The 17494-nt window shown below is 36.5% G+C and overlaps 2 protein-coding genes across 4 annotated transcripts; one reads left to right on the top strand and one right to left on the bottom strand.

The window, feature by feature from the left end:
- The first annotated feature begins 9198 nt into the window (after positions 1 to 9198).
- On the top strand, positions 9199 to 10961 carry LOC113282822 (pentatricopeptide repeat-containing protein At1g52640, mitochondrial-like). Its single transcript, XM_026531925.1, has one exon. The coding sequence runs from the start codon at positions 9208 to 9210 to the stop codon at positions 10888 to 10890; it is 1683 nt and encodes a 560-aa protein (XP_026387710.1). The 5' UTR covers positions 9199 to 9207; the 3' UTR covers positions 10891 to 10961.
- Positions 10943 to 16218, bottom strand: LOC113282823 (CBL-interacting serine/threonine-protein kinase 24-like). Of its 3 annotated transcripts, XM_026531926.1 has the most exons (15): positions 15555 to 16214; positions 15224 to 15458; positions 14668 to 14730; positions 14029 to 14100; positions 13847 to 13954; positions 13666 to 13740; positions 13497 to 13547; positions 12898 to 13023; positions 12677 to 12766; positions 12458 to 12580; positions 12172 to 12288; positions 11911 to 12027; positions 11622 to 11678; positions 11437 to 11511; positions 10943 to 11337 (listed from the first exon to the last, which is right to left on the bottom strand). In XM_026531926.1, exons 2-15 carry the CDS (start codon positions 15380 to 15382, stop codon positions 11242 to 11244), a joined length of 1329 nt encoding a protein of 442 aa, XP_026387711.1. In that variant the 5' UTR covers positions 15383 to 15458; positions 15555 to 16214; the 3' UTR covers positions 10943 to 11241. The 3 variants fall into 3 exon arrangements, with proteins under 3 accessions (XP_026387711.1, XP_026387712.1, XP_026387713.1); XM_026531927.1 differs by having other exon boundaries at positions 11437 to 11477; positions 15224 to 16218; XM_026531928.1 differs by lacking the exon at positions 12898 to 13023 and having other exon boundaries at positions 15224 to 16215.
- Positions 16219 to 17494: the final 1276 nt, after the last annotated feature.

Genomic DNA, 17494 nt, shown 5'->3' with positions numbered 1-17494 from the left:
ACCCAGTAAACGTCTACCCAAGTGTGTGTAACAAGCTAAGTTTTCGATCTAACGGTTGAGAAATATTAACTTGAATCTAAATCAGGTTTTCATCTAACGGTGAATATGGATTGCTTTGTAACTAAGGCAAAACCCTGATTTGAAGACTATATAAAGGAGACATCTAGCTTTGAGCAAAACTAATCCCCACACGTCTGTGTGATACTAGTGCGCTCGCTAGAGTCGATTCTCCTTTAACCTTTGGTTTTCTTCTCTAAAACCAGGTTAATGACTAAAAGACTTCATTGGGATTGTGAAGCCAGACCGATAATACTTTTATCGTAGTTGTGTGATCTGATCTTGCATCTTCTATCGTACGAGTACAATCGATTGGTTGGCTTGAAATCGTGAGAGTTCTCCGATAGGCAAGATAAAGAAGTCACAAACATCTTCGTCTCACTGTTTGTGATTCCTCGACAAACCGCCTGTGTAGTCAGGAAGGATTGTAGAGAGGTGATTGATTAATCTAGGTTTTTCTTCGGGAATATAAGACCGGATTATCAATTGGTTCATGTTCACCTTGATTTTATATCTTAAGACGGAACAAAACCTAGGGTTTATCTGTGGGAGACATATTTATCCTTTGATAGACTTTTCTGTGTGAGACAGATTTGTTTATTATCAAGTCTGCAATTTTGGGTTGCAGCAACTCTTGGTTGTGGGTGAGATCAGCTAAGGGAATCAAGTGCGCAGTATCCTGCTGGGATCAAATGCGTAGGAGTACAACTGTACCTTGGATCGGTGGGAGACTGATTGGGGTTCAACTATATTCCAGTCTGAAGTTAGCTTGGAGCAGGCTAGTGTCTGTAACGACTTAATATAGTGTGTATTCAATCTGGACTAGGTCCCGGGGTTTTTCTGCATTTGCGGTTTCCTCGTTAACAAAATTTCTGGTGTATGTGTTATTTCTTTTCCGCATTATATTTTATATAATTGAAATAATACAGGTTGTGCGTTCGTGATCATCAATTGGAAATACAACCTTTGGTTGTTGATTGATATTGATTGATCCTTGGACATTGGTCTTTGGTACCGTCTAAGTATTCCTTGTTTTTGATTATGACTCGTTGATTTCTATTAGCTAGAGTAATATCAAAAACAAGAGAGTGATATTAACTCCTTGAGATACTTTTATCTAGATTGAGTCTGACTGTCTAGTTGATTCTCTAGCAAAGTATTCCGGAGTTAGTCCATACAGATTGCTAAGAGAAATATTGGGTGGTGTTGTTAGATCCCCGCTTTTTCAATTGGTATCAGAGCAGGCAAACACGTTAAAGACCTTATAAGTCTGTGTTTGTAGTGATCTGATTATGGACGAGTCTATCTCTAATAACGTACCAATTCAGAAATTACCAGATGATTCTAAAAGCTTGGATTCACCTGAGAGAACTGTCACATCTAAGTCAATATCCAAACATTTTCTTGATGTAAAAACTGTTGATTGGGAAACTCTCCTAGAAGAACAGTTGGATGAACTTTCTGATGAAGGTGATTCAGTTATTGATAGAGATATTGATGAGGAAGTATCAGAGTATGTTAAGTTTTTGGATTCGTGGAATATGAAGAAGATTACAACTTCTCATGTCACACCTCTTCTGACTCCTCTCTGTCGAGAAAACGAGAAATTGAGAAGATGTTATGAAGGTGTTTATTTTTAGAGTCGTTCTACCGAATCGATCCTCGGGGATTCTGAGGAAAACCTACGTATGAAGTCGCTTGAATGTGATAACATTTATCAAAATTACTTTTTGTTGGAAGAGAAACTTGTAGAATCTGAAGCAAGGTTTAACTCCCAGCAAACAAGTTTTGACAACAGAGAAAGCACTTATCTCACTCGAGAAGAATGCCTTGAGGCTGATTTAGCTGCTGCTCTTGATACAATCAAGATGTTGGAAGATGACTTGAAAAAGTTCAATACTAGTTCAACCAAGTTAACCACTATGCTAGGAGAAAGTAAAAATCATCGTGATACACGAGGATTGGGCTATAAGGGAATAGATGCTCCAAGTACTAGCAAAGAGGTAAAATTTGTCAAGGCTAGTGATTCTTCTCAACAAAAGGTTTCCAATGATGGAAAAAGTGAAATACCTTCTCCGGCAGTTAAGGTTCAAAAAAGCAAGGTTTATCAACCTCCAAAGTTAGCACACACGGATCGAGGTAAGAACATTCCTTATGTTTGCCACTATTGCGGAAATAAAGGTCACCTGGAAAGGAGATGTCGTTCCGTATAAGGAATGAGAAACTTCATGATGTTCTTGTTTGGGCATCACAAGAAGTTGTGAAACCAAGATCATACATTAAGACTGATCCTCTTAACGTTACAGGTTGTAATTGTACGACCTTTAGGCAAAGGAATCAGTGCTATGATATACCTAGATTTGCCTATAAACGTCGTACCAATCCTTTTCATAATCGTAATGGTTATCAAAAGGATAACTTCGTAAAGACGAAGACAAGATCCGATGCTCCCAATTGGAGAAAGACTAACTTGCAAAAGAATAGTCAATATAATTCTCTTCCAAGAATTATAGAAGAGAGTGATGGGAAGAAGGTTCTGACTGTTCCTAAACGCACTCAGAAGTGGATACCGAAGAAAGACAGTGATGTTTTGAGTGTGAAAAGGAATGATCATCCAGAAAACTCCATGACTATGGAAAAAGCAGTATCCATGATGTTGGAACTTAACAAGTTTTTTGGAAAAATGGAATTGGATGTGAAAGGTTCTAAAAGTGATCTCTTTCATGATAATCCAAAGGTCACTTGTGGTGAGCAAGACTTTGTTCACCCCAACGCAACTTGATTGTGTTGGAAGTGCATCCTTACCAAGGAATGCCCTGCTTTGTATACGGTGAGGGAAGCACAAAAATTGGGGAACACATATTATGCTCGGTAAGGCGGAAGGATTCAATGGATTCATCTAAAAAGGTATGTTTGTAAACTTGAGCAAGATTTGTACTTTTATTTGCTTAGATTACTTATAATAATCTTGCTTATCGTTCATTTCTACCTAGCTTGATCTGTGTTTAAGGTTCTTAAATATTTAGGTTTGAAAATAATAGTTCGGGATGTTTGGATTACATGGTACACATACCAAGTATGCATAACAACATTTAAAATCAAAATTTAGGGGTTTAAGTTCGCAAACCCGTATGCATACTTGACGTCGATATTCGGTAAACTTGTTTTGGCCGTAACTTCTTCGTCCGAACTCGGATTTACCTCATTATTTTTGAATTCTCTTCCTTATTGAATTACCTTAAAAATGGAGATGAGAATTGTTGAATTTGGATGACTTAATATTGGTCTTTGTCCTGTCTCTTGTTTTTTAGAGTTTGCTCCGTTTCGTTGCACTTGTTCTATTCTCTTGGACTTGGGCACTGGGATTCTTGGAGAAATCCTATTCTAAGCTATTTTGTGGCTGTTACAAGAGTGATGTTGGTGAATCACAAAGAAGGAAGTTCGAGAATGGGTAGTAGTATACATTGCTATATATTCTTGAGTGTTCACAATCATCTCATGTGAACTATGGTGCATAGTCGTCAATGACTTTGTATGTTCTTCTTTGTTAAGGAAATATTTTTATACGCTTTTGGTAACCACTCTTGGTATAATTCCGTGCGAAAAAGATTGATTCTACCTTCTAAGGGCAAAGACCGTTATTGCAGTATTAATCTTTATGATTTTATGATATTGCAATATGTTTATGGGATATGTATTGTTTACATCCGTGAACTTGAAGGTCCCATATTTCGGTCAAAAGTAAAGTTTTTCATGAATTAGTATTCGTATTGATGAAAGGACGAATGGACTTTTGACAAATTCAAAAGTTATGCCTATGTAGTCATGTATTTGATGGAAACTAGGATAAAATCTTTTGTTTGACAAGGATAAAGTCTATTATGTCGTTATGATGGAAAATAGAATAGATCCTTGTATGTTATCCACGGTATTGATCTTCATTGATCCATCTTGTTATGTATTACCGTGAAGGCTCCATTGTGTGTCTTATGTTGAGCACGATACAACTAAGTCGATTTTTCTTATTGGCTTGTTGGTTGTTCCATAAGATGTTATATGTCGAGCATTATGAACTAAATTAATCAACCAGTTTGGTTATTTAGTTTGTACTCCATAAGTTTTCTTTCTTATGTCGAGTACATGTACGGTTAAGGTTGTCATATTCTATGATGAACTTAGTCGGGGTTCCATAAGTTCTCTTATGTTGAGCCCAAAATAATTAAATTGATTACTTCGGCGATTAGTTTGGTTGTTTGTATTCCAATTATATTAATTATAAGTTCTCTTGTATTTAGTCTAGTTGAGTTTTCATATATTCCACAAATTCTTGTGTTGAGTATATGAGCGGCTACAAATCATGTTCTATTGGTTAATGTAGTCATATATTCCGTAAGGTTTTCCTTATGTTGAGCATGTGAACGATTAAGTTAGTTATCTCCGTATGATTATCTTAGTCAAAGGTTACCTATGTTGAGCACCTTCAATTAAATTGATCACTTTTGTGGTTTGATTTGGTTGTGTATTCCAATTTTAATCATGGGTTTACTTGTGATTAATTTGGTTGAATTTTGGATATAGAAAATCATTCCTATGGTTTTTGGTGTCCAATTTAAAAATCCTTCTTTTCTTTCAAAATTAAGGTCGCTCTTGTTGTTCGTTCGGGAATGACATCAAATGGGAGAGAGTTCTTTTGAACTTGTGCTTAATGGTAATATCTTGCGGGGTGTGCGGCTGTGGAATTTTATAGGGGTTATCTTGTATCTTAAAACTTCTTGATGAATGCATTTAGCTTCGGCTTTATGATTGCATCTAAATTAAATTGGTATGTATTTTTCTTTTAGTCTATTCAATGTCTCTTGTGGAAATTTCATTATGATCCCGTTCTTGTACCTTTGCCAATTTTATTGACAAAAAGGGGGAGAAATAATATAGTTCACACTACAAATACATATGGTTTTCGGATCATTGTGTAAGGGGGAGTGGTTTCCATGATCGAGATGGAGTATTGACTAAGGGGGAGTGATACATATCACCGTAGTATTATTGTTAAAGTCGTGATACAATTGGACTTTGATGTTACATAATAATACTATGTCACTGTATAATGATGATCGAGAATCTCGATTTCTCTCATTGTTATCGCTACGGATCTTCAACAACGGTGATGCTAAACTTACAACCTTTGGTATCATTGGAGTACTTGGAAGGACGAAGATTTCAGGGAACGTTGAAGATTAGACTATGGAATAGGAGCCACTAAAGTTTATCTTTTTTGTATTCCATATGTATTAATAGTTTTATCGCTAAAATTGACAAAGGGGGAGATTGTTAGAGCATTGCTCGGTCGACCTCGCATGCGTTGCTATCTCAAGCATGTTTGTCAATGTTAGTGATCAAAACCATGAGTCTTGATTTCTATCCTACATAGTTAAGTCTCGGAGATAGAAAAGTGTAGTTGAGCTCAAGGACTTCATGGCGATTCATCATACAACGACGAAGATCTATACAACGAACCGTGGAACTTCATCAACAAAAAGGTATGCGGAGACTTAAACTTATCTATCACTCAAAAGTCTATCTATTCTGTCTCCTACTTCTTATGAGACAAAATTCGTATGCTATATAAACTAAATTATACACATTTGACATTTCGAGCTGAGCATTCATTGCTTATCTTTTTCTCGAAATCATGTGTTGGTAAAGCGTTTCGCTTTGATCAAGTTTATCTTTACCTAGTGACGAAAGTCATGAAAAGTTTCAATCACTTTGAGAATCGCTCTGACGTGAATCGGTCTTTGAATAACGACTACATAGCGTCTCTAAGAATGTCTCAATGATTGAAATGAGAGTTTAGATTACATAACCATGTATTCCTTGAACCGAAGTTTTCGAACTTTTTTGATCAAGAGAAATCGGAAGGATTGTGGAATTGGCTTGCCAAGTCCGCGAACTGTCGGAAGTTCTCGACCGAGAATTTCTGCTGGATTTTACAAAACTCGTTTGTGTGCTTAATCCGCGAACTCAGTCCGCGAACTGGAGGAAGTTCTCTTTCCGAGAATTTCTGCTGAGTTTGGAAAACTCAACCGATTAACTTAAGTTCGCGAACTTGTTTGTGAACTTAAGAGGTTATGATCTAAAGATGTGCTCTGAACATGAAACATCAAATTACTAAGGAATGCTTTATGCAAACCGTGGCTATAATGTTCATGAGCCGATTCAATCGAATCGAATCATCTTTGTTTCAATTGTGTCTTGTGATTACATAAGATCTCATAGCAATTGAACAACTCTTTAACTAGTTCATTTGAGTCAATTGAACTAGTTATGGTGAAGAAGAACAAGGTTAATATGAAATGCTCATATGGTTAATCTTTTGGGTTACTATGTTGAACCAATATACACGTACACGTTTGGGCATGATTTTCGCAAACCCAGTAAACGTCTACCCAAGTGTGTGTAACAAGCTAAGTTTTCGATCTAACGGTTGAGAAATATTAGCTTGAATCTAAATCAGGTTTTCATCTAACGGTGAATATGGATTGCTTTGTAACTGAGGAAAAACCCTGATTTGAACGCTATATAAAGGAGACATCTAGCTTTGAGCAAAACTAATCCCCACACATCTGTGTGATACTAGTGCGCTCGCTAGAGTCGATTCTCCTTTAACCTTTGGTTTTCTTCTCTAAAACCAGGTTAACAACTTAAAGACTTCATTGGGATTGTGAAGCCAGACCGATAATACTTTTATCTTAGTTGTGTGATCTGATCTTGCATCTTCTGTCGTACGAGCACAATCGATTGATTGGATTGAGATCGTGAGAGTTCTCCGATAGTCAAGATAAAGAAGTCACAAACATCTTCGTCTCACTATTTGTGATTCCTCGAGAAACCGCCTGTGTAGTCAAGAAGGATTGTAGATAGGTGATTGATTAATCTAGGTTGTTCTTCGGGAATATAAGACGTGATTATCAATTGGTTCATGTTCACCTTGATTTTAATTCTTAAGACGAAACAAAACCTAGGGTTTATCTGTGGGAGACATATTTATCCATTGATAGACTTTTCTGTGTGAGACAGATTTGTTTATTATCAAGTATGCGATCTTGGGTTGCAGCAACTCTTGGTTGTGGGTGAGATCATCCAAGGGAATCAAGTGCGCAGTATCCTGCTGGGATCAGAGGCGTAGGAGTAAAACTGTACCTTGGATCAGTGGGAGACTGGTTGGGGTTCAACTATAGTCCAGTCCGAAGTTATCTTGGAGTAGGCTAGTGTCTGTAGCGGCTTAATAAAGTGTGTATTCAATCTGGACTAGGTCCCGGGGTTTTTCTGCATTTGCGGTTTCCTCGTTAACAAAATTTCTGGTGTCTGTGTTATTTCTTTTTCGCATTATATTTAATATAATTGAAATAATACAGGTTGTGCGTTCGTGATCATCAATTGGAAATCCAACCTTCTGTTGTTGATTGATATTGATTGATCCTTGGACATTGGTCTTTGGTACCGTCCAAGTATTCCTTGTGTTTGATTAGGACTCACTGATTTCTATTAGCTAGAGTAATATCAAAAACAAGAGAGAGATATTAACTCCTTGAGATACTTTTATCTAGATTGAGTCTGACTGTCTAGTTGATGCTCTAGCAAAGTATTTCGGAGTTAGTCCATACATATTGCTAAGGGAAATATTGGGTGTTGTTGTTAGACCTCTGCTTTTTCAAAATGTACTACTTATGTTATTGAACATTGAAAAACACAAAGATTAGGATACTATAAAATTGGAAAATTACTTACCTGAAAACTATTTCTTATCTTCAAATTCTCTCGTGCTAGATTAAAAAATTATTAATGATCTAATAAACTCTTTTATTTTAATTGCCTACACTAGTATAGCTTCCGGTGATGAACTGAAGAAAAAGAAGAGGTTGTTTCAATTAAAAAAAAATAAAGATGTTATCGTCGTTGATGATAAAAATGTATTATTTTAGTAAGTGAGTAAAAAAGTCAGTCATAAAGGTTGGGTGAAATATCCAAAAAGGATAGAATTTGAATTCTTGGTTATTTAAATAATAGTCATATTTTACTTGTATTTTAAATCCAATAGTTATTTAACTAATTTAGTCTTTCCGAATTATGATCGAATTAAACTATTTTATTGATGGATAGAAAACATTCCTGAGGTGCAAGGTGTAATTACCGTATTAGGACAAAAAAAATAGTAAATAAAAAAAATAATAGTTAGTAACCTAAATAAATGTAGGGTTTCTTGATAAAATATCTCGACTTTTCACATTACACTAAAAAAGTGTCCTCGTTTTTCAGAAATTTGTTAAAATACCATGTTTTATTCAAAAGACAAATTTCATCTAGTTAAGTGCTAGGTGGCAGTTATTTTTCCAATTAAAAGTCCTATTTACCCCTAAACTACATCTTCTTGGTGGGAAGGGTAAATGATCCGACGATCCTGAAAACGGTGTAACAATCCTGAACCGGTCTCGACGAACCTGAAAGCGTTGTCACGATCCTAAACTAGGCTCGACAAACCTAAAAAAAATGTTGTAGAAGGTCGTTTTCTTCCAACCAAAAATCTCAAAACTCTTGAAATGATGAACCCTTTATGGGAAATGATGTAAAAAACCTGAAAGCAGTGTAACGATCCTGAACCGAACTCGACGAACCTGAAAAATAATGTATAAAATCAATGTGGCAATAATAAAAGAATAAATATGTAAAGTAAATTAGCCTTAACTAATACTAGATGGAAAAACTAACGTGAGTGTACTTTAACAAGTTTTAAAAAATGTGGATATTTTTTTAGTGGGTATCCAAAAAGCGGGGTACTTTATCAAAATTCTCACAAATGTAAATACCCCTCCGTTGGTTTATCGTACGTAGCCGTGTAAGTAGGTTTCGGAAACTGGTTGGCCATTCCTGGCTAGGCAACTTCCCCGCTTTTACCCATTACCGGCTTGGCCCCAAAAAAATGCAAGGCTGATGATGGGGTATCAATTTGTCAATGTTGTTTTATCTTATTTGTATTTTGGTACACCCCAATCAAATCGGTTTCCCCAATAGCAACCTTGAAAAATGTGTCAACAAAACCAGTTAATCTGCGGATTAGAATGTTGTTATGTTAGTCTCCTTTCCTAGGAGCAAATGGCAGTCAAAATGCTCCTTTCTAAAACTAGAACATGTCTCTCACTCTTCCTTTGCCAACATTCTTCTTCTCGAACTTGCCATCTTCAACCAGCTAGAGTTCTATCAATCTCATCTTCACTTTCTGCAAATGGGTTTCGTACAAACAATTCTCTTCAGTTTCTCAGATACTTCTCACAATCAAATCTTCAAAACAATCCCACCAACGATGTGAATGAGATATCTCGTGTACTTAGTGATTACCGTAGTCCTCATCACGATATCGAATCAGCTCTGAATCCATTCTCAACTAAGATATCAACAGATTTAGTTGAACAAGTTCTAAAAAGATGCAAGAATCTGGGTGTTTCAGCATACAGATTTTTCCTCTGGGCTGAAAATTTACAAAATTTCAGTCACAGTAAAGATAGTTATGACATTCTTATCGACATCCTTGGTGGTAATAAACAGTTTCCATTGCTCTGGGATTTTCTTACAGAGATTAAAGAAGATGGTATTCATCAACTTCGCCATGAGAATTTCTGGAATATTTTTCGTGCTTATGCTAGAGCTAATCTGCCTGGTGATGCTATTAGAGCTTTTAAAAGAATGAAAGAATTCGATCTCAAACCTGGTATTACTGATCTTGATAATCTTCTGTTTGCATTATGCAAACGAAAGCTTGTTAAACCGGCACAAGAGTTTTTTGATAAAGTTAAGTTGGAATTTGATCCAAGTCCTAAAACTTATACCATTTTGATGATGGGTTGGGGTGATTTGGGAGATTCAGATGAGACACGAAAACTGTTCGATGAAATGCTTGAAAGAGGATGTAAAATGGATTTGGTTGCGTTTAATACTTTGTTGGAATCTATATGCCGTGGGGGTAAACCAGCTGAAGCTTATAAGCTTTTTCGCGAAATGGGTTCGTGCAATTTGAAGCCTGATGCATTTACTTATTCGATATTTATTCATGCCGCCTGCGAAGCAGATGATATACATTCCGCTATTAGAGTTCTTGATAGAATGAAGAGGTACAATTTAGTTCCAAAAGTTTTCACTTTTAACACCATTATCAAGCTCTATGTCAAGAACGAACAACTGGATGAGGCTTATTTACTATTAGATGAAATGATTGAAGGTGGCGTTAACCAGGACGTGTGGAGTTATAACGCGATTTTGGCGTTCCATTGCAATCGCACTGAAGTTAATCAAGCATTGAAGTTGATTTCTAAGATGGAGAAAGATTCTTGTTTGCCTGATCGACATACTTATAACATGCTGCTAAAAATGCTCATCAGAGTGGGAAGATTCGATCGTGCTATGGGTGTTTGGGGAAGTATGGGAGAAAAGGGATTCTTTCCTTCTGCATCAACTTATGCTGTAATGATCCATGGGTTTTGTAAAAAGAAAGGAAGAACTGATGATGCGTGTAAATTCTTTGAAATGATGGTCGATGAAGGCATACCACCATATCGTAGTACTTGCAAGTTGCTGAGAGACCGTCTTTTGAGCTTAGGACTTGAGGAGAAAACTCGGATACTTGCGGATAAAATGCAACGCAGTACGTCTTGCACTATCCAGGAGCTGTCCAGCACAATGAGGGGTGAAGAAGATATTGATGGGGTATCGAGAAAGGAAGACGAAGAAGTGCAGAAACGAATGTGGTATGAACATTGTGAATCAGAATCATCAGATGGATGATAGAACGCCTGAATAGAGTTGGAACATTTTTGTTTACTGGCATAGTGAAATATATAAAATCAACTTGAGTATTTATTTTTATACAAGGTCAAAACTTTGGGATTCTTAACTCGTACTTCTGCAAACTTAACGACGAACCGCATCATTGCTACACTTACAACAAAACAAAAACTAAAACCCATAAACTAAACTCAATTATTTGCATTCCCTTTATTTACCGTTAGTGTAAATTGTACAACATTACAGGGGAGAAGGCTTTCCGCAAAGATGATCAAACAGTTGGCTATTTAGGTCCTACGAAGAATTAGCTTGTCTGCTTTTTGGATTTGCATCACACCCTTTTGGATTGGGTCAGCAAGTCATTGATTTCAGCAATCCAGATGGTGCACTATCTTCTGTTGGTTTCCAAATTATATGCTCAAGTTTCGAGCACAAATTCTTGTAGAACTGTCAAAAGTGCAAGATGCAAGTTTACACCAGTAAAGATTAAATTATATAGTGAACAGCAGATGAATTAGAATTTCAAAAAAAGAAATGCAAGCTCACCTTGTGATATTCAAGAGTATCTCCGGAGGCTTTTCGAACATCTACCATGAAAAGAGAAGGCGCAACTTCGTAAATCTGATTCGAGAACAATAAGTTGCAGTAAGAACTAATTATTTTGGAATATTTCAACATGAACAGCTTCTTCATGGATAAGTAATACCAGAAAAACAGTGACAGAAAGGTACCTCCAAGGCAACAGCAAACCGCCCGATCTTATTAGCAGATAAACCTTCCAGTCTCATCTGTGGTAAAGATGAAATAGACGAAGGGAAAATTAGACAAGTTCAAGGATAATCAATTACCAAAAGCACCACCACTCAAGAAAGCGAATCAATTTTCTGAGGAACATGCAGTAGTCTTTACGAACAACGTCAATTGGAGAAGGTAAAAAGAGCAGTTCCGAGATAAGATGCCATAAGCCGAGATAACATGCAGTAGTCTTTACTATAGAGAGGATATCATCTTTAGGTTTACCTTATAGTTACGAGAATGGACACTGAGGTGCAAGGACGCAGCAACAGCTTCAATAGCTAAAATGATGTCATTCGCTGGTTTGCGAGAGACAAAGCGGGTCTGTCTTTTTACATAGTCCTGGCCAAAAGAATGTAAGATAAATTTGATTCACTTCCCTTTTTAAACTCTTATTCTAGTATATCTTGGGAAGCTATATATTGAGATGTGGGAGATAAAGAAAGATCATGTGTTTGATAAAATTAAAAATGTACAGAAATGTACCTGTCTCCGGTCAAAGAGAGCTGATAGGTTCAGTCCTTGAGAAAGCGTGATCATCTCAAACGCATTCATAATCAAAGGGCCTTGATCATTACCCGTCCTCTCAGATACATATTGGTCCTGCGAGAAACCGTAGAGCAACGAAACGTCAGCTACACAGATTGATAGAAGCAAAGGATAATAAGAGTACTTTTCTTGGCATAATGGGATAGCACTGGATAATAATGTCAACACGCAAACAGTTTCTATTTAGGCAAAAATGATAAACTGATAGCTGTAATCTACCAACCTCAATGTCATTGAAGACAGCACAAACATCATCCAGACTGACTTTCTCCTCGTTGCCATATCTAACAGGCACATAACTTTGCCTGAACCATGGATCACGTTTTATCCCCTCGATGGATATTCGCTGCATGAAGCGTGAGAGAATTAAAAAAAAAATGACAAGGCCAGGAAATGAAATATAGAATAATATAGCAATAGAAGTAATGCTGTGAATACTCACTGTTTTGGGGTTGGGGTTAAGTATCTTTAGTATCAATGCCTTCGCCCCAGGAGAGAACCAAATTGGACACGAGAACTCTGCTACATTAATCTGAACATGAACGAAAGTGGTCAGACACTCCTCAATCATGTCTTCCCAGATTTTTACTAATATTAACAAGAGATTATCATGATGAATCCCTACACAACCGAAACACCAATAGGCATAGAAAGGTAGATTACTTTTTTGTATAGTGCAGGAAGGTCTGTCTCATCAAACGGAAGGTATCCTGCCATTATGACATAAAGGATAACACCACACGACCACACATCAGCACTGGAACCATCATAACCTTGGTGACTAAGAACCTAAAGGTAAGAACAACGTATATCAGAATGGAGATACATCAAAGCTTTCACCAAAATGATGACAAGTCATTTATTTGAAGTACTAAAACAAAGTACGATTTACAATAATTTGGTACGTCATACTTAGATATGCAAATAAAAAAGTCTTGTATCCAATGTTTGTCAGAGTACATATTGCAAAACAGAAACAATCACCAAACTACAAGATATTAAGTATTCCGTTGTATACCGAAACTGGTGTAACGGATAATACACTAGGTAGACAAATTGACCCACACACCAAATAAGGGAAGTTATGAGCTTGACAGTGCAGAGGAGATAAGCCATAAATGGCACCCGAAGTATCATCTTGAATTACAAATAACCAACAAATTATGCTGAACGTAGTTCGCTTCTCTAGGAAAACACAGTTGCATAGCCTAAGCATACATAATTCAATCACTAGAACCTAGACGGAAGTACAGGAAGAGTACCTCAGGTGCAACATAATTAGGGGTACCACATGTTGTATGAAGAAGAATTCCCTGCAGACAGCCAAAACACCAATTAACTGCAGTACATTTTATTCTTTAAAAGAAAATGGAAGAATATAAGAACTCGAGTTAATGAGATTGATGCAGTAAACAACTCCAACAAGCTTACTCGTTCGGGTAGTGCACTTAGCCCAAAGTCAGAAACTTTCAATTTACCATGACAATCAAGAAGAAGATTCTCAGGCTACAGGAAAACAATAAAACAATTAGATCAGGGTTTAGAGCAAAATCATACAACTGCCACTCGGCAGTACAGGCAGTGAAATGTTAAGCACCATTCCAAACCACACCTTCAAATCCCTGTGATAGACTCCCTTCCTGTGACAATAATCTACTGCATCTATAAGTTGCTGAAAATATCGCCGGGACTCATTTTCCTTGATTTTTCCTTGGTGAACCTGCAAAATCATAACAGTGAGAAAAGAACGACATTTCTTCACAATTGAGCAATGATAATCTTCAAAAACCTTACAATTTTATCAAATAGTTCTCCTCCGGTGACAAACTCCAAAACGATATATATCTTTGTCCGGCTAGACAACACCTGATAGTTAAAGCATATCCAAAAGAGCATTATAACATAATTAGTTAGTTATCAAGAAAATCATCAAAGCAAAAACAATGTGTACCAGGGTGTTAGTCCTCAAGGGAGTTGGGGGAGTTGGGTGTAGTTTGGTTTTTTCCTGTTAGTCGTGGGGGAGTTCAAAGGAGTCTCTCGAAATCTCTGTTAGTCGTGGGAGAATTTAGAATAGTCTCCCAAACTCCCTAGAAAACCCTGTTAGTCGTGGGGGAGTTTGAAAGAAACTCTCAAACTCCCTGTTAGTCGTTAAAATTAGAATGCTAGGGAGTTGGTGTTTGGGGGGGAGTTCTGGGGAGTTCTAGAGAGTTTATAGTGTATTTTTTCCTCACTCCAAATCTCTCAAAAAAGTAAAGATTTCTGGAGAGTCTCTCAAACTCCCCACACTCAAAACACCAAACTCTATCAAACTCCCCACACTCTCTTACACTCCCTCAAAATCTCCAAGATTCAAAATACATTAAACTCCCCCAAACTCACTCGTGGACTAACCCCCTGGTAGTCATTCCCTTTAAGCAAATATACCAACAATACCTCATGCAATCTAACTATATTCGGGTGCCTCACAATCTTCATTATGGAAATTTCTCTCTTGATCTGCAAAACAAATCATAAACATAAGGCCCAATTAATCGATCAATAATCCCAAAAGATAGTGAGCTATAAGGTATAAAAGCCTACTAGCTTTTCCTTTTTATAGCTATTTTTGCTCCATATCAATATAAAATTAAGATGCCGAAGAGTTCCAAACTCAAGCCATAGTAGTACTAACCTAGAACAACAATGCCTAAAACTACATTTGCTACCATCATTTCTTTAAACGTTACATCAAAATCTTTCCTACTCTATAGAACTCAATCAACATAACCATGCACAAAACTTGGTCTAATTGGATCAAGTACAACTATGCTAGTGTACTAGAATTCGATCTCAACCCCGGTTTACATCAAAATCTTGCACTTGAATCCACTATACCCATCCAGAAAACTTCGTCTAATTGGAACAAGCTATAATGATCGTGCTGTATTCAGAAGTTAAACATAACATTTTATGTAAAAATACAAATTGGAACTAAGTGTTTTTTTTTTACCTGATCCACCATCTTATGTCTGAGAATAGTAGCTTTAGACATAACTTTAATAGCAACATTTTCTCCAGTTTCTGTATTCTTAGCAAACTTAACCTTGGCAAAAGTTCCTTCCCCAATTGTTCTTCCTAGCTCATATTTACCAAGCTTCCTTGTCACCATTTTTTTTCTTCCTTTTGTCACAATCTCTTCAATTTCATTTCTTCCAGACAATCCTCAACTAGTACAAATGAAAATTCTTCAAAAAAAAAAAAAAAATCCAATAAAATCAAAACATAAACCCTCGATTCAGCACTAACAAAAAGTTTTTCTTTTAACTATTCAGAAACCCCACCGGAAAACTGAAGAATTTCAACAGGATTTCGACTGAGAAAATACTGGAATCAAAGGAAGAAATCAGAGAGAATTGAAAAGAGGATTTTGGAATGGCAAAACTGGAATTTGACCTGCAAATATATTTATTTTTCTCGCGGTTAAAAATAGATTGGGCAGGCAGAGAAGACAGAGATAGCAAGAGAAATTGGCCACGTAATAACAAGAGGATTTAATTATTACTAAAAATTAAAATACATCAGTCAGGCGTCTCAGACGTGGCTATACAATCTTGCAAATGTCATCTTGGTCGGAGACTTTAGTCTGGCCGCCGGTGGATTTTGGTGAAAAATGGTGGAGAAATAATACTAAATCAATGATCAAACTGCTTTAAGGATCCTTCCTTAAATGGCATGTGCGTTTGAGATATCATCCTAACATTTTTTTTCCAATGGCCCCGGCAATCGAACTGGAATGACTCTTATATCGAAATTAAGAGTGAGCCATGAACCCTGAACTTCAAAAATCTCGTTGAACTCATTAATTTTGAACCGATAAATTATTTACGGCTGAAAATTTCCGATAGGAGTCGGATTGAGAAATAGCTGGACAGAAATGAGACTCCTTCATTTCTTTTTTTATTTTATTTTTTTGATGGAACGGCGAAAACGAAATATGGACTTGACAAGTACAATATTATTAATAGTACACTTTTCTGGCGGTTAAAATAAAGATTAAGAGTTCATTAAGAAAAATAAACAAAGATTAAGAGAAAGACAAAATCAAGAGAAATTGTCAGAAGACAGGTAATTGGAGGATTAATAAACGACAGTGCTACGTATGCCCACTCGTACCCACCGTTCTCCCCGCGATGTGGCATTTTTCATTGGTGCTGGAGCAAGCAGGGGTCCATTGGTGTTGGATTAGCCACTAATGCGATGACACGTCGCGGGTGCAAAGTTTGGGGGCAAAAAAGCGGGTATAAAGCATTTTCAATTAATAAAATAATTGACTGTTTGTAGGTCAGATATGTGTCATCATCTATGTCCTTTTGGAGACATTAGTCAGGCCCGCCACGAAGAGTTTGGCGAAAAGTTGATGTAGAAAGGGAAAATAAACAATGCCGGGTTTGGTAAGTACAGTGACTACAGTCGATTCTTGCCGAAGGTTTGGTAAGTTTTCGAGGTCGACCCTCACTCCTTTTGTAACAGGAGTTCTATAACATGTTTGGATTTATACGAAGGAGTAACTTTACCATTTTTAGGAATCAAAAAGCAACCAATTAGTTTGGCAATATTATTTCAAAATGAAAAAGAAAACTAATTTTCCATGAAGCAAAATAATTTGTTTCTAATTTCTGAAATTAACTTCTATTTTTAGAGAAGTAAAAACATACTTCTAGTTCTACACCTAGCATTAGAACAATAGTCAGTTACAAGTTAGAACATTTTTTCAATAAGAGTATTAGTTAAGTTCAAGTCCCCGAGGATTTAGCTTTTGGTTCACATACGATTTCCACATAAAGAGATCCCCAAAGAAAAAAATCTTCGTACATATAAAACATATTTTTGGAGCTTTTTTTCAACAACCAGATGTAAGTTATTTCCATATAATCACACATAATTTTATGGAAATGATTTAGCAGACGTACCATATCTTAAGTCCAATTCGACCTGAAAAAGAGTTTTTGTTAACTTTACGCGTTCAAAAAGTAATTGGGTGTTTGTCAACCAGAGGGACTTCTGCTTGTGCTTTTGGACTTCTCGTAAGTACTTCTGAGGAGTAAAAGGACAAAGAAGTTAGTGTGGCAAATCACTTACTTCTGTTAGTCAATAACTCAATTTAAAGTTTGTATTGTAACATTTTAGAAATTGCACCCCTCTGTGCAAAAAATGTAAATTATTTTCATACCGTGAATCAATAATTTGTAAAGAGTGGATGATGATTCATCAACTTACAACC

The sequence above is a fragment of the Papaver somniferum genome, chromosome 5 (genome assembly GCF_003573695.1).
Source record: "Papaver somniferum cultivar HN1 chromosome 5, ASM357369v1, whole genome shotgun sequence".
NCBI lineage: Eukaryota > Viridiplantae > Streptophyta > Magnoliopsida > Ranunculales > Papaveraceae > Papaver > Papaver somniferum.
The sequence above is the reverse complement of the archived record's forward strand: the minus strand, read 5'-3'. Positions and strand labels throughout refer to the sequence as shown.

Excerpts from the sequence above, each read along its gene's own strand:
- LOC113282822 (XM_026531925.1), top strand. The coding sequence starts at position 9,208 with ATGGCAGTCAAAATGCTCCTTTCTAAAACTAGAACATGTCTCTCACTC.
- LOC113282823 (XM_026531926.1), bottom strand. The coding sequence starts at position 15,382 with ATGGTGACAAGGAAGCTTGGTAAATATGAGCTAGGAAGAACAATTGGG. Across the intron at positions 13,548-13,665 it reads TAAGTGCACTACCCGAACGA|GGAATTCTTCTTCATACAAC; the intron begins GTAAGCTTGTTG and ends GGCTGTCTGCAG. Across the intron at positions 13,024-13,496 it reads CTAATTATGTTGCACCTGAG|GTTCTTAGTCACCAAGGTTA; the intron begins GTACTCTTCCTG and ends TCTTACCTTTAG.